The sequence below is a fragment of the Excalfactoria chinensis genome, chromosome 25 (genome assembly GCF_039878825.1).
Source record: "Excalfactoria chinensis isolate bCotChi1 chromosome 25, bCotChi1.hap2, whole genome shotgun sequence".
In the NCBI taxonomy this organism is placed as follows: Eukaryota; Metazoa; Chordata; class Aves; order Galliformes; family Phasianidae; genus Excalfactoria; species Excalfactoria chinensis.
Genome location: NC_092849.1, coordinates 3959877 through 3975726, shown reverse-complemented (window position 1 = coordinate 3975726; position 15850 = coordinate 3959877). Strand labels below are relative to the sequence as shown.

Here is a 15850-nt window from a genome sequence, read left to right as displayed (position 1 = left end):
AGGGGTTTTGTGTATGGGGGATTTAGAGATGTCTGCCAGCTCTGGGGGGAACCTCAGGGGCTCCCAGGAGTCCCAACGTGGGGGGGGCAGCGCGACGCCCGGAGGCACCGCACAGCGCACAGCGCTCACCGTACAGCGCCCAGCTCCCACGCTCGGCTCACACCGCAGGTCCGGCCCCGGAACTCCCGTTCCCCCGGAACCATTCGGCTCGGCGCAGTTTCCCGAGCAGAATGAGCAGCGCGGAGGACCGGAAGCGGCGCCTCGAGCGGACCGGAAGCGGGGGCGGGCGGGCGGTTGCCGTGGCAGCGGGCCGGGGCCGCCATGGAGGCGCTGACCGAGATGTACGACCAGCGCTGCTCGGCATCCTGCAGCACGTCGGCAACGTGGACGACTTCCTGCGCGTCCTCTTCGGCTTCCTCTACCGCAAGACCGACTTCTACCGCCTCCTCCTGCGGCCCGGTGACCGCCTGGGCTTCCCGCCCGGCGCCGCGCAGGCCATGGCGCTGCAGGTACCGCGGGCCCGCTCCGTGCCGGTGCCGGGCGCTCGTCGCCGCGTCCTCGGGGCTGTGGCGGCCCGGAGTGTCCGCGGGGCGGGGGGCGGCGGAGCGTTACTCGGGCGGCCTCCCGGGAGTCACCCGCGGGAACGTTCCCTCCCGGCCGGGCGCGGAGCTCCTCACGCCGCGGGATGGGGACGGCGGCGTCTCCTCCCTCCGGGAGCGTTTTATCTGCCCGCAGCGGCCGGTTCCGGCTCAGGTCGCTGCGATCCCTGCGGGCCTTACGCTGCTTCTTCACCTCTGCCCGCTGAAGGAGCTCGCAGCACCACGGGGGCTGCCCGTGGCTCGTCCCGACCGGCGGCACCGCGGAGCAGCCGGCAGCCCCGAGAGGCAGCAAAACCTGCAGCCAGGGCTCTCCGGAGTGCGGGTGTCGGGGGTTGCAGTGTGACATCCGCAGTTGGACGGACGGCAGTGAGGGCCCCAGGCACGTGTTCCTCCTCCTCTCCTTGACGGCCGGCTTTGTTCTTCTGCAGGCATTCAAAGTCCTTTGAGCGGATGGCCCGGCAGGACGATGAGAAGCGCAGCCGGGAGCTGGAGGCAAAGCTGCGCAAGAAGGAGGAGGAGGAGGAAGCTGCCGCGTCTGCCGAGAGGGTGAGACTGGCCCCGGCTGCCCATGAGGTTGAGGTAGAGACCACGGAGGAGCCCGAGCCCTCGCTGGATGCGGGCGATGCGGAGGGGCCGCAGGATTCGCCCGCAACCCCGGCAGCAGCCGGCCCTGTGCCAGCAGAGCCCGCAGGGGCGGCCGCCCCTGCACAGCCCTCACCTGCCGAGCTGCCCACGTAAGGCTCTCCCCTTGTACTGCTTTCCTTGCCCCACTGGCAGGGGCTGGCAGGGTGGGGGGGTGGAAGGGGTTGCATGATCCCCTGCAGGAGGCAGAGCTGTGTTCTGTGCTGAGGTTTGGGGTTTTCTGGCTGCGCTGAGGGCAGGGGATCGTCGTGTCTCTGCGTTGCTGTGTGCTGGAGCCGTGCACACTGAGGTCACTGTTCTTGGAGGCTGACCGCGGCAGCTCTGGGAAATCCAGATGCTGTCCCACAGCCTTTTCCTCTTGGAAATTTGGGGTCTGTGCCCCATATGCGTGCAGTGGGAGCTCCCAGAGCCGGGATGAGGTGCTCTGCAGATCACTTTCATACTATATATCCGTGTGGCAGGTGGCAAGGCCAGCATCAGCATTGGGTGTGAGCAGTCTGGGAGCTCCAGAGGTCTCTGCCCTGGCCTTCAGCTCAAAGCAGAGCCAGCTTTGAAGCTACATCAGACACTGCACAGAGCTTTATGTACTGAACTCAGTGGCTTTCAAGCTGGGCTAAGCAACCTCACACTTCAAAAATGTCCTTGCTCCAAAGTCCTCCCAGCGTGTCTGAAAGCTGCTGCCAACCAGCTTCCCTTCCCTGCCAGGGTGAGGTGGCACAAAGCCCTTGGGGTCCTGCAATGATGTGTGACAGCCCCAGGTCTTGGCACAGCTGGGATGGGATGGGTAGAGAGGAGAATGGAGTGAGAGGGGAAAGTGCCCAGCAACTTGGTCAGGTGGGAATGAGACGGCTTTGTGCTGAGCTCAGCCAGCCTGACCTGCGTTGCGTGGGGTAAAAATAAGCCAGAAGCCAAAAATGATATCACCTGAAAAGCCACGTTCTGTTGTCCCGTGAAGGAAATATTGTCCCTGGGGCCGTCAGTCTGACACCTCACAGAATTAACGAGCCAAAAAAAAGCCCTGCTGGAATCAACAGAGCTCTTTTGCCTTGCCTCAGCTGTGACCGGCGTGTTCCCAACCTGGGCTGGGGAAGGGAATGGGGCAGCATGGCTGTGGGATTCAAGTAGGGCAGGAGCAGGCAACAGGTTGCTGCTGTAGTTGGTGTTTGTGCCTCTGGGGGGCACTGGAGCCCCCCGAAAGGCAGCTGGCATCCAGGGCACCCCTGACAGGCTATTAATAATTGAACCAGCTGCTTAATTCTGCACAACCCCTCCTGAGCAAAACCCCGAGCCGCCAGCTTGGATACGAGGGGCGCATGAATAACATGCAGCGCCAGCAGCAAGAATGCAGAAAAGAGATTAAACAAAAACATTTTTCTTCTCCCTTCCCCCCCCCCCCCCCCCAACCTCCTCAACTGGTAGAGGAAACCATCGCCACCAAAATCTATATAAAAACTCACTCATTCTGTCAGCCTCGCTGCCGTGGAAATGTAGGGCAGGTACCAGCCCAGATCTGCCAGCTCCCATCAGAGCCTGCTGCGCTCCTGGGCACCTTGGGAATGGGAGTAGCTTTCATAGGGCTGCAGGGGAAAGGAAGAGCAAAACCAAGGCCTGCATCGCACTCAGCTTTGCCCATGGGTGAGGTGCATGGCTGGCTTATTCCTTGGCAGTTCCCCCCCCCTGTTCCCCACCTGTAAGTGGGGTGATGTGGCTCCTGTTTGCTGTGGGGCTGCCCCATGGCTCCTCTGAGGACCACATGTGCTCCCACCCCTCCCCCGGCTCGTTTCTGGGGTTGATGGCACAGCTCCCAAAGGCACAGATCCTGCTTGTCCCCCCACAGCCTGAGCTCGGCTCCGAGCTCAGCACACCTCCACCGCCCAGCGCCCTCCCCTTCCCTCAGCTTGGAACCCAGCCTGCATACATTTGCCACGCAGGCATTTAAAATAGAGCCCGGCAGCCCACGTGTGGCACTGCACAGCCTGGCCTCGGTGCTCTGCTTCCTGCCATCCCAATGCATGCTGCCTGCTTCCGGCCCTAACCTGGGGTGCATTCTTCTCCCGTCCAGTGGCCACACACTGTTTGCATCCCAGTGTGAGGCTGTGGCAGCTCTGTGTCCTCATCGTGCCCCCTCAGTGCTGTGGAGGAGCCACGAGCACTGTGATGCTTCATTGGCTCTTACCCCCAGTAGGCTGCGGCCCCACAGCTCTGTGTGCCAGGGTGAGCACTTGGAGTGGCATTTCTCATAGTGGATTGCTGTTCTTCTTGAGACTCGGCCCTCACAAACCTCACTGCAGCTCCCACATTCCTTTCCCTGGATGCTTGCAGTCACGCTGCTCGTCCTGTTCCCCCTTCAGCTCCTTTTTCAAGTTAAGAGCCCTCATTTTGCTTCACCCTGCCTCATTTGAGCATCTTTGTGCTCCTGGTCCTTGCTCTCTGGTGCTCCATGTGTGGGGTTCCGCCCTTCCCACCCTATTTCTTCACCTCTGGGCTGTTCTGGGGAGCTTCTCTGTGAGCTGAGGCCCTTCCTGCAGAGCGCAGAGACCGTGGCTTCACACGGGGAGGTGAATTATTTCAATTCAATTATTTCAATGATTTCAAACAGCTCCTGGCAGAGCACCATTGTGAAGGGCTGATCTAGGCGAGGTGCTCCCAGCCCCATTCCTGTATCCACTACGAGCCCCTCGCAGCTGCCGAGGCTGTGACTGGGGCCCAATTGTCCAATGCTGTAATGGGGAACCAGAGCCCTGTGGGATCAGCAGCGCCCTGTCAGCTCCCCTGTCACGCACCCGATCGCTCAGGGCTTTGGTTGCCCTACCAAGGTACTGAGCTCCAAAATTAGGTCCCTGAACCAAAAATAACTAAATTAAAACCTATAAATTTTTCTCTTAACAAGCAGAAAATCCCAGGGCTGGAGGCCGGGGGACAGCGTGTGCCTGATTCTTATTTAAAAAAGAGAGCTCTGTTTGCTTGCTTTAGCACTGCGTTGATCTCTGGGGATGGACTCAAGGCGCTGCTGGCTGTGGGGCCGTTGGAGCTCTGCTCGGCCAGGTCCCCTTTTCCAGGAGCTGGAATTGAACCTGGCGTGCTGTGCTGGTGCAGCGGTCCCTTGGAGACCTCTCCAACCCGAGGTTGTGTAAGCTCTGTGCCAGCAGCAAGGATCCCAAGGGGCTTTGCCTACCAGCAGCACATCCTGCTGTCCTTGACCTAAATTTCCCAGCAGTAGTGAAATTTAGCCCTCTGGTGACGACTCCGAAGCTCTCCTGTGAGCTGGCAGTGGCATTTCAACCACCCTAATGGCAGCAAGTTGGCTCTCTTGAATGGCTCCGTAAATAACTGGGAAATCAAAAGTGCGGGCTAAAAGCTCCCCCGAAGAGCATGAGCGTGGAAAGGAGCGAGGCCCTCACTGCAGGCTGCAGCAGGAGCAGAGCCATGCACCCGCTGCCCTGCATGGGGAGCCTGGGGAGCGTTGGAATTGGGTTTTTGGATGCGGTAGGTGGTGTGGGTTTGGAGTTTAACTGTGGGGTCAAGTCACAAAGGCAATGCTTGGAGGTGCTGGGCACCTCTCTGCATCCTAACAGTGTGATATAGGGGTGAAGGTGCCCTTGGAACCATCCTTGCTTGTGGGGACCATCATTGTGGGGTTGAAGGGGATGGTGTTGGCCACCCCTCGCAGCGTGGTGTGTCTCTGGTGTGCTCGGTGAGCCCTGCCAGCTCCAGCCCCATTTGCAGGAGCACCTTGCAGCCCCACGGCTCAGGATTGTTGTAGGGTTGTGGCACTCCTGTATTTCTTGGGGATCCCCCTCGCCCCTCCCACCTGGATTTGGGGCTCTCCCCACCATCCTACGTGGGCTTCTCCCCACCAGCCCCCACACACAGCCCTGTGGCCGCAGCCCGCAGAAGCCCTGAGCCGGCAGCGGCTGCATCGCAGCTTGTTTACTGCACGGAGCTGACAGCAGCAGGCTGGGACTCAGCCGGCTCAGCGCTTTGCTGGAGACCCAATTAAGTGGAGCAAAAAACCGAACGCCACACGCCCGATGTTTTGGTGCTGAAAAAATGTTAAATCTGGAGGTGGGGGGAGGCTCTTCTCGGCTCGCTTGCAAAAACAGCAGAGAGCACAACCCTGGGATTTTCCACGCGCGCCATCCGTGCAGCTTTGCGGATGCGGCTGTCTCAGGGCTGACACTTGCAGCTACCTGTTGCTCTGGGGAGCAGAGTGCGCGTTTGAACCTCATCACGTCCATCATCAAAGCTCATCGGTTGTTCCTCCTGCCCCAGCCCTGCGGGACGGACCCCACAGAGGGCACTCAGCCCCTCCTGCGCTCGGGGTGGCTCCCAGTTGTCCCTTTGGCTGCTGAGCATGAGCGGCGCTTCTTGCCCTGGAGATCTGTATTGCAGAACTATTGCAGAACTCCTCCTGCCTCAATCCGGGCAGCTGATGGCTGCAATAAATGCCAGGCAGGCGGCCGGCTCACCGCAGCTCCCTGCAAGGCTGCGTGCTTATGTGGGTTAGGCACGCGGGCGCCTTGTGCCTGATTTTCTCTTCCCCTCCTTTCTCACATTATTACTTAATGAGATCTTTCCATTCTCGGCTACGTCTCGAGCTTGAGGGAGGTATGGTGCATCACACAGGGCCTCAGCAGTGGGTAACACAAGGCTGGGGTGTTAGTGCACAGCGGGGTGGCTTGGGGCAGCACTGTGCCCTCTGCTTTCTCTGCTCCATGTGGAGGAGGACAGGACAGGCTTGCTTTGCCGTTGGGATGTGCCTGGGGGACTTGTCGGGATGTTGCCCACACCTCCTCTGAGAGCAGGGGGGGGCTCAGCCTCCAGTTCTGCTTATGGGGGCAGCTCGGCCTGGCCCCGTGCCTGCATCACCCACCTCACCCTCAGCCAGCTCCGCTCCTTTCAACCGTCGCTGTGTTCTCCTCCCCTCCACATCTGCACCTCCTAACTGCTCTGACACATTTTCCTTCAAGCTGCCTAAATAATTCACCTTGACTAAGAGCAGACAGCCGCGCCGGCCCCGCAGGACAGGACACAGGACGCCGAGTGCCGGCACTCAGAAATGCGCACGGGTCGGTGCTGAGCAAGTGGGAGACGCGGCGTGGGGCCGTGCTGCCGTGCTCAGTGGGTCCCTCGTGGTGACCCCTGTGCCGTGGGGTCGGTGCGGCCGCGCGCTGCAGCTCCTCGGAGCGCCAGATCGGTGCTTCTTGACGGTGCATTGTTAAAGGTTTCACCTCCCCCAAAATGACACATGGTGAGCAAAAATAGAACAAGACAGAACACACAGACCCACCCACACCATCCCCGCCACCCGGCAGCCGGGTGCGCGCGGTGCCAAACCCCGGGGTTTAAAGCTGCTGCTTTTTCACCCTTCTCTCTTGCCCTCAGCCCCGCTGCCCGGCCCACGTGTGGTGTGCTCCATGGGGCCGTGTGGGCAAAAGGGGACAGAGGGAGAGCAAAGCAAGGAGGTGGATCCAGCATGCAGCAACCCTGCCTCAGTCTCCCTAATGGAAACAACTCCATAGCACGGAGTCCTCCCAGGGCAGCCGTGAGAGCACTTTGTTTCTGCGTGCCACGGTGCCACGTGCTTGGCTGAGTGCCTGAAAGGTGAAAACATGCAGAAGCGCCTTGTCCTGGGTCGTGCCAGAGCAGGATGGGAACCGCTGGAAGGAGGACATCCAGCTGGTTTTGGAGCCCAGATGGGTTTCTGCATCCCTTCACACCCCCACTGAGTGCAGAGAGCAGAGAGCAGGCCATGCCGAGCTCTGATCCTCCATGTTGGAGCCATTTGTGTGTCCTCCCCCCCCGGGGCTGGTGGCGCCCTGTGAGCCAATGACACCTGGTGAGAAGGTGGCACCCTGGGAGCCGGGGCACCCCACGCCCGTGCCCAGTTCTTGCTGCCCCTCCAGCTCCCGCAGTCCGGGGGCGGTTTGGAAGCCGCCATCTGGAGCCAACCAGCGCGAGCGCCGCTTCGGTGCTGCCATGCCAACCCCGTTTCCATGGCGATGGGCACCCAATGGGTGAACGCCAAGCAAGGCCAAAATTCCCAAGGAAAAAAAAGAGGAGAAAAGAAGGAAGTGCTGCAGGGTCCCCCCGACACCACAAACATTGCTCACCCAGCGCCAGCAACACCGGGAGCTGTGGCCACACTGTGCAAACCCTCCACAGCTCATGTAGGGGCTGCAGCATCCCAGCGCTCGCCCCCCAAAAGCATCCCCCAGAAGGACCCAAAAAAAGAGGCGTGCGGGCGTGTGTGTGCGCACAGACCCTTCCCGAGCCTAATTTAATTAAAACCCTGTGGATCTTACGTAATGCTTGGGGCTGGAAGCCGCCCCCCGCCTGCCGCTCCTGCGCCCCTCACTGTGGGGGTGTTGGGACGCGGTCCCCGGGGCTGCACAGCCCCTGCACCCTTATGTAAAGCCAAGGGTTGGGTGTGTATAAAGAGCAGCTCTGCTCTTTGGTGGCTCTGCAGGCACCTTCGGGAAGGGTTTGTTTTATTTCCAAGGCCTCTCTGGGAGGGTCCAGCGGTGCACAGCCTGCAGTGGTGTAAAGGGACGTGAGGCTGGTAGGAATGTATCGTCTGGAGATGTGTTGGGTATTTGGAGGTGTGTTGCTGATGGCTTATCTGATTCCCCCCAAATCCCTCCACATCCATCCCGGAGCTCTGCACTCTTCGGGCAGCCCAAGGGACATCCTTGTCCCCCACCTGTCTCATTGCTGTCCTCACTGGCTGTGAGGTGAGGGGTGCTGGGGTGCCTTTTCCTTTCCCTGTGTGCACCCCACCATCTGAAGCACCGCAGGGTGCCAGAGCAGGCTCTGCTCCCTTCCTGCTCCCAGCCTCCCTGCTCACCCTGTGCTGCCCCACACTCAGCCTCTCACTTGTTCTTCCCAGGAGACAGGAGCAGTTCCAGACGAACCCCGACAGCTACAACGGGCAGTGCGGGAGAACTATGCCTGGTCCCAAGACTACAGCGACCTGGAGATTAAAGTGCCTGTGCCCAAGCACATCATGAAAGGCAAACAGGTAAAGCAACGTTAATAATTTGGCTTCAGGCATCTCCTTCCCCTCAGGGTGCTCGGCTGTCCTGGGAAGCTGTGCTGGGCAGCAGGGAGGCTCTGTGCAGGATGTGGTCGTGCCTTGTGCTCTAGTGGTGGGGGACCCACAGTCCCAGCCTGGCCACCTTCCCGCTGTGGCTGCTGCATCCTGTTACTCAGAGCCCCAGCAGGGTTCCTTGGCTTTGTACTTTCTGTGCTTTCTCCTCTAGTTCCACCTGCTGCAATCTCACAGGCATCTCTCAGAGCTCCATGTCCCACCATGGCTCCCGTGTGCACTCAGACAGGGCTGGCCTTCCTCCTGAGCACCCTCAGGCTGTGGGGCAGGAACAGGGATGTGTCCTTGCTAGCTTGTCCAGGCTTGGAGCATCACTTGCCTTGCTGAGTCCCAGATCCACAGAGCATCCCGAGACGGGAGGGACCTGCGGGGATCACAGAGTCCAAGCCCTGGCTCCACATAGGACCACCCAAAATCCAAACCCTGTTTCTGAGAGTGAATCTCAGAGCCATATGCATGGCATGTGGCCACACTGGGTGTCCTTCAGCACCTCTTCTGTCCCTCTTCTCCCAGCCTTTGCTTGCCAGGGTGAGGAGCAGCTCAGGGAGCGCACACAGGGCTGGGAGTGCTGGCCCCAGGAGTTTGACCTCTCCCAGCTTTCCCCAGTGCTCCCAGCCCGCAGCTCTTGCTGTATTTTTCCATTTGGGAAGTCGGTGCTCCCCCACCTCCCGTTCTCCTCTGCTGCTTCCAGGACAGCTGAAATGAGCACGCTTGGGTTTGCTCGCCGGCTGCAGCCTACACAGCTCCTTGGCGTGCCAACAGAGCATAATTGGCAGCAGCAGCCCAGGCTGAAGGGGTGATGGCTGCCATGGGGACAGCAGGGGGGACTGTGAGATGCATCATTCCCATTGGGTGTCTAAAGCAAAGCCAGGCTGTTCCTTGGAAGGGCTCAGGGGTGTCCAGACGGATGTTCCATCCCCTCTGTATCGAATGGCACTCACGATGCCCGGGGACGCGCTGGGGAGTTGCGCCCATGCCAAGATCCCAGCTTCACACCCCATCCTTTGGCACCCAGAGCTGTGGGGGCCATGCAGGTGCAGCGAGGAGGTGGGACGGGACATGCTTTCCTGACCTGCCTCCCTGCAGGCTGTGCTAGGGGTGCATTTGCTGCCAGCAGCCTGAAGTGCCCACAGGTGTGCACCGACCCAGACCAGCCCCATGGCTCCCCGTTTAATTCTGCACCGACAGCTCCAACATTTGGCTTTCCTTGTCCTGGCAGTGCCTCCCCCCAGTGCTCCCCTCTGCACCCTGCAGGCAGGTTTTCATTTCAGAGCCGTTCTCTGTGTCCCTCCAGCCAGAGGGGACAGGCAGCCTGGCTGGGTCACAGGCCGGAGCAGGGCGGTTCAAAGCAGTTTTCAGGCTGGATGGACTTGGGGCACGTTATTGATGGGTTCCTGCAAAACAGAAGCGTTCCCTGCATTCACCACGCAGCTTCGTCTCCTGAAATAATTAGCAGTTTTTTGGCTTCTTCCTGCCAAGGCGAGATTACAGATCTGCCCCGTCTGGTCCCTGGGCTCTGAGCGTGCCCGGCTCTACCGCCGCTCAGAATGGCACTCCTGACACTTTGGATTCAGGCTGTTGCTATGGCACCTCCTCACTCGGGTAGGCTGGAGGTTTCCTTGTATGGAGCTCCGCGGAGTGGCCGTGGAGCAGAAAGGGGAGAAGGGGTGTGTGGGAGCACCTCGCGTTCCGCTCCCCACCTCCCCGGTCCACTTAGAGGCGCAGCAGGGGCCCGTGGAGCCGCGCTTCCCAGCCCAGAAATAGAGATCAGACCAGCAGCGTCTCTGCTGCCTGGCTCGCAGGAGATGAGCGCCAGCGTTGTGTGTGCTCGCTGTGCTGGCGGGGGCGGGTGGGGCTGTTCCAGCGTGCGGGAGCCGCTGCGGTGCGCAGCCCCGGTGCAGAGCTGTGTTGTGCGGCACGACACGGTGCCACGGCCGCACGTGCTGCGCCTCCCCGGGGCTGGCAGCATCACGGCCCTTTCCTCAGCCCTCTGAGGGAAACCCCCCAGAAAGTGACTCGGGGATGAGACCTGCTGGCACTGACCCCGCGTGTATGACGGGGATGGGGAGCTGAGGTGAGCAGAGCCTGGTCCGCGCGTCCCGTCTGCGTGGCGCTGCCATTCCTCACCCTGGAGGAGCAGCAGCACGGCGGTGCTCACATCCACGCCCCAGGTAAAGCCCGCTGGCACAGTGCTGGGTGTCCGTGCCGTGGCGGCCGCTTGACACCAGCACGGGCTCAGGCTCAGCCTGGTGCCACCGGTCCTGCAGCCGCGGTGCTGCCGCTGCCTGGAGCGGCTCTGCCCGCATCTTGCCTGCGTGGAGCTAGTGAGTCACTGGAGATCTCCTAGGTAATGGATAATGTAATAACATTTCAAATTAGCTCTGCAGAGCGGGAGGAAGATCTGGGGGAACTCTGGAGAGAATGCAGGCAAATCTCACTGCAGTCTCCTCCTCTCGGGTGAGGGCCAGCAGCACCAGGGGCCCTGAGCTGTCGCCCCCCCCCCAGCCCTGCTCCTTGCAGCCTGGCCATGCAGGGCGGCAGCAGATGGGCTCTCTGGGGACTGAGGTAGCGCTGTGCAGCACAGCCAAGTGGCAGCCTGCCACCGTGTCCCCGGGAGGGCCATGTCACCTCACGGCGGGTCGCAGCAGGGTTACCTGTATCACTGCTGCAAGGGGGGGACAGAGCTGCCATGTCCCCTTGCTCCAGTGGTGTCACAGAGACATCCCTGTGCATGCACGGAGCCTAGTGCTGGCTGTGCCTTGGCTTGGGGGCCAAACAAAGCTGGGGAGCTTCAGGCTGGTGCCGGGGCAGGGCTCGCACCGCACCCCTGGGTCAGAAGCCCCAGAAGATGCAGGGTCGTACTCCACTCAGTGCCAGGATGCAGCAAGTGAGCACCCAATCTCTGAGCTGGTTGTCTGGAAAGGGAAACTGAGGCACGGAGAAATGTCTGTGAGTCCCTGCAGGGCTGTGCTGCCTGCTGCGCCCCAAAGAGGTTTCCTTTCACCTCAGAGCTGTTTGCTCCGAGATGGCAGTGGGATTCCCACCCTCCATCTGTACAGGCTGATGGTTCTTCTCTCTCTCTCATCCTCAGCGAGTGCTCTTGACCCCATGCCCCCAAGCAGCACAGCAGGAAATGGAGCAGGAACCTTGCGATGCTTTTCTCTCTGCCTTTCCAGGTGTCTGTGGATATCAGCAGCAGCACAATTCGCGTGGCAGTGCTGGAGGGGAGCAGCCAGCGCGTGCTCATGGAGGGGAAGCTCACACACAAGATCAACACGGGAGAGTTCCCTCTGGAGCCTGGAGCCAGGGAAGTGTGTTTTGGTAAGGGCTGCCCTCTCCTTGCCTTGCCCTGCAGCTCCCTGGTGCTTGGCCTGGAAAATGGGAGCAGCTGGAGGCTTGAGCCAGAGCTGGCCGCGTCCCACGCTGCCTTTCCCTGGCTGTCCCTGTGCAACGTGCAGCTCATGTGTGCCAGGCAAGGGGAAACCCCACTGCTTGTTTCTGTGCTGCCCCAGGGTTCTGACACGCTGCCGGTCCTGTTGGAAGCAGTCAGTGCAAGCTGCTTCTGATTGCTTTCTGCACGTCTTCCTCGTCAAGGTGGTTTGGGGGCATATAATGGGATCTGCTGCCCCACAGTGAATTACTGCTGGCTGTAGGTGTCTCTGGTGTGCTCTAGCGATGTGGGCAGAGGGGTGATGCTGCTGGACTGTTTCCACAGCGGAGGCTGTCCTAGGCGTTGCGATGCTGTCCATCAGCCTGGTTTCTCCAGCATCTTCTGTATCCTCTCACTGCCCAATTCCTGCGTGAGCTTTGGGGACCGAGGCTGTGCTGGAGTGTGGCTTTGCCACCCGCTGCCCTTCTGCCCCCTCTTTTCAGACAGAGATGTTCTCAGGAGCTCCTCAGGGCTGTTGCCAGCCCCAGGAGAGCGCTAAGGGCCAGGGTTCTGCAGCTGAGGTGATTCCCTTCATGGCAGCGTGCTCACCCTGTGCCCCATGTCATCAGTAGGGCAGTTGATGGGCACCCAAAGGTGCTGTGACCTTGAGTAGGAATCCTACCAGGTTCATCCATTGGGTGCAGAAGTGCCAAGGGAAATGCATGGAAATGGTGCTCAGGCAAGATTCTGTGATCTGGGTTGAAAGGGACCCCGTGGATCATCGAGCTCTAACCCTCTGCCACCAGCAGGGCCACCAACAGCTGGTACTTGACCAGGCTGCCCAGACCCCATCCAACCTGGCCTTGAAGGTATATCCTAGGGCAAGAGACCAGCTGCCAGGAGGGCCCTATGGGAGACAAGAGCATCTCCAAATCAGTTGGCCATCTGAAGGATGTGTGGAAAGGAGGACAATGGGATCATTAATCAGCATTTTTCAAACATGAAACTTTTGAAAGCCATCTGAATGGGGCTCATGCGTGATCCTGGGGAGGAGCAGTGCTGCTCAGGAGGAGCTGACCCACACGTGGCTGTGTGTGGCAGCTGGCATTCCCTGCGTGTGTTCCTGAGGTCAGCAGGGCATTGCACAGCCGGAGGATGGGAGCAGCGCGGGAGGAGCGAGACTCGGGCTTTCTGCAGTGACCGTGGGGAGCGGACCCCTCATCTCCAACCTGAGCTGGAGGCAAGAGCCTCCAATGAGCACGAGCACAGGGTTGTGAGGATCTCCAGCAGGCTGCCAACATATTGATGGTGGGATGAAATTTCGCTGGAAGAATTGTAAGGTAACTGGAGCAGAGTGAGTAATTCAACCCGAGAGTGTCTCCTTTCTCCATGCGCAGAGTAGCCGAAAGCGCTGGGCGATTCCTCCCCATTCATTCATCAGGAGGCACGCGGCCATTTGGTGGTTCAGCTGCTGGGAGGGGACTGTGTGAGCGCGGGGCTGTGCTTGTTGTCTGGGAGGTGCCTCTCCATTCCCCTCACTCCCAGAGCTGGCCGAGCCCTCGGCACGTTTCTCTTCATGTCCTTGGGTACGTTTGTGGCTCTTGTGGCACCCAGACCGAGGCAGAAGGCCGTGGGCTGTGGCTTTGGAGCTGCCTGCTCTGCCCGGCGCCGCAGCCCCGGCCGTAATCCCCGCGCTCTCCCCTCGCTGTCACGCCTGCTCACTTGTCAAAAGGGAGATGAAAATAGCTTCGCGGGAGCCGTTTTTAGAAGGCTGTGCAGGGTGTTGTGCACAACACGTTTGGGATTATTTTTGTTGTTGAGGATCTTTTCCCCCATTCCCTCTTTCTCCAACGTTTGTGATCCACGCTCGGGCTTTTGTCACCCAGCCCTGCCTTGAGCAGCTCTTACAGCCTTTGCCTGTCATCTCCTGAGCCGGAAGGCCGAGTTCATAGCAATCTGTGGCACTCCCCGACCTCCGCGTGCCATTGGAAGCGTGCCCTGGTGCCCCTCAGCAGCTCCTGTCCCCCGCTGGCTCCCAGGGACGCTGCTGCCGTGTCGGAAGGGAAGCAGGTGGCAAGAAGTGGCTTTTCCAAGTCCTGCTTCCATCCTTTGGCAGCATCCCTCCAGATCTGACACAGCACTCGGGATTCAGGAGGAAACCCGATCACTGTGGCAAAGCGCAGCACCAACAGCGAAGGACTGGGGCCCCTCCTTACAGGATATGGGGACAGGGGAGGTGACACGGTGACACGTCTGTGCTGCTGCAGCACACAGGTCTCCCTGCAGCCCATCCTGCCCCAGCCCATGGCTTCATACAGCTCCAGCATCCGCCAGTCCCAAAGCAGAGATGTGCAACCCGAGCGTGAGGCATCCGGAACCCGATCCTTCCTGCGGGAGGCTCTGAGCGCCCTGCAGCTCGGAGCTGGGGCAGAGCACTGCTCCCTGCACAGAGAGCAACCTAATCAGGTCAAGATTTATCTGTCCTTGTGGCGAAGCCCTGTTCCCTTGGCAGAGCTCCGCGGGGCTCCCGGTGTGCAGCCACCTTCCACAGCCACCTCCCAGGGCACGGCACGGCCGGCGCAGCACTCATGCAAGGAACCGGCCCCAAACCCCAAACCCACACCTGAGGAGCTCTGCGGCCCTGCGGGTGCTTGGAGGCTTCTGTTAGAAAGTGGGACTGCAGCCTCGGGGGAGTCCCACTTCAGTCCTCTCCCCCTGGAATCGGGGGGCAGAGCAAACCCCCCCCACACGCAAGGTGGGCCGCAGAGGTTAATTAATGACTGTTTGCAAAGCTCTGAGCGTGGCGGTGATGCACGGCACAGAAAAGCTGCCGAGGAAATGAATAATTCTGCTTTCCCAGCAGGGTGGGAGCGGGACGTGGTAAATAAAGCGAGGGCTGAGCGTGGGGAGGGAGGAGGAGAGGGGCCGTGGGCTGCAGCTCTGCAGGGCGCTTCCCTCCCACTGCCAGCCCCGCGATGGGAACCGGGAGGGGGCTGATGCCCGGCATCCCCCACATGGGCTGCGTGCCTGCTATGAGGCCCTGCGGCCACGCACCCCATGGCTGTGTGTTCCTCGTGCTCGCTGCTGGGTGAGCACCCAGGATTTGGCCCGATAGAAGCTGGTTTGCTGCTGCGCTGGAAATCACCGCCCTCGGCACACTGCGCTGTTGTGCCAGCACTGCTCTCCCAGGAGGACTGAGCCCAGCCACCCCCTCCTGCGCCAACCCCGGCTCCCAAACTTGCATGGCTGTCCCTATTTTGCCGTTGGCCTGGGGACAGCGGGACGGCCCCTCTCTCTTGGGCTGCCCCTCCAGGGCTGGTGGCCATCGGGCAGCAGCAGTGATGTCCCGGTGTCTGCACAGGCCGTGGTTAGGCTGTGTCCCCTGACCTGGTGACGTGTCCCCATGGTGGGACGTGGGCTCGGGGTGATGTACCCCCGTGGTGGGACGTGGGCTCGGGGTGCTGGGTGGGCTCGGGGTGACGCATCCCCCCACGGTGGGATGTGGACTCCCTGAGCCACCCGTCATCCCCAGATCAACCTGAACAAGGGGGACGAGTACTGGTGGAACGCGGTCCTGGAGGGCGAGGAGCAGATCGACATCGACAAGATCAACAAGGAGCGCTCCATGGCCACGGTGGACGAGGAGGAGCACGCGGTGCTCGACCGCCTCACCTTCGACTACCACCAGAAGCTGCAGGGCAAGCCGCAGAGCCACGAGCTGGTAGGTGCCGCCGGGCCGGCGCTGCGTCCCGAGTCCGTGTTGGGGCACGGAGCGGGCCGGGGGCGGGTGTGGGCAGCCCATGGTGACGGGCCCCGCCGGTCTTTGCAGAAGGTGCACGAGATGCTGAAGAAGGGCTGGGACACCGAGGGATCCCCGTTCCGCGCGGCCAGAAGTTCGACCCGTCCATGTTCAACATCTCCCCCGGCGCCGTGCAGTTTTGACCCCGGCTACAAGTGGGTCCGAGCGGCGACGGGAGGGGAGGACCCCGAACCCGGAGCGGGGCGCCCGTTGCCCACGGCCGGCATCGGCTCAGCTCGGGAGGCGGCGTCCCATCCCCATCACCAAGGCAACCCGGCGCCGGGACCCTTCTCTCTCCTCTCTCCTCTCCTCGCCTCGCGCTGGCGACGGCT

At 61.0% G+C, this 15850-nt stretch overlaps 1 protein-coding gene across 1 annotated transcript; it reads left to right on the top strand.

Annotated features, from left to right (window-relative positions):
- Window positions 1-306: 306 nt before the first annotated feature.
- On the top strand, window positions 307-15799 carry NUDCD3 (NudC domain containing 3). The gene is given in 10 exon segments (XM_072357246.1): window positions 307-349; window positions 352-518; window positions 1038-1333; window positions 8131-8171; window positions 8174-8262; window positions 11526-11627; window positions 11629-11670; window positions 15252-15440; window positions 15549-15599; window positions 15602-15799. Coding segments are annotated over 10 exon segments (1065 nt in total). The 5' UTR covers window positions 307-321; the 3' UTR covers window positions 15662-15799.
- Window positions 15800-15850: the final 51 nt, after the last annotated feature.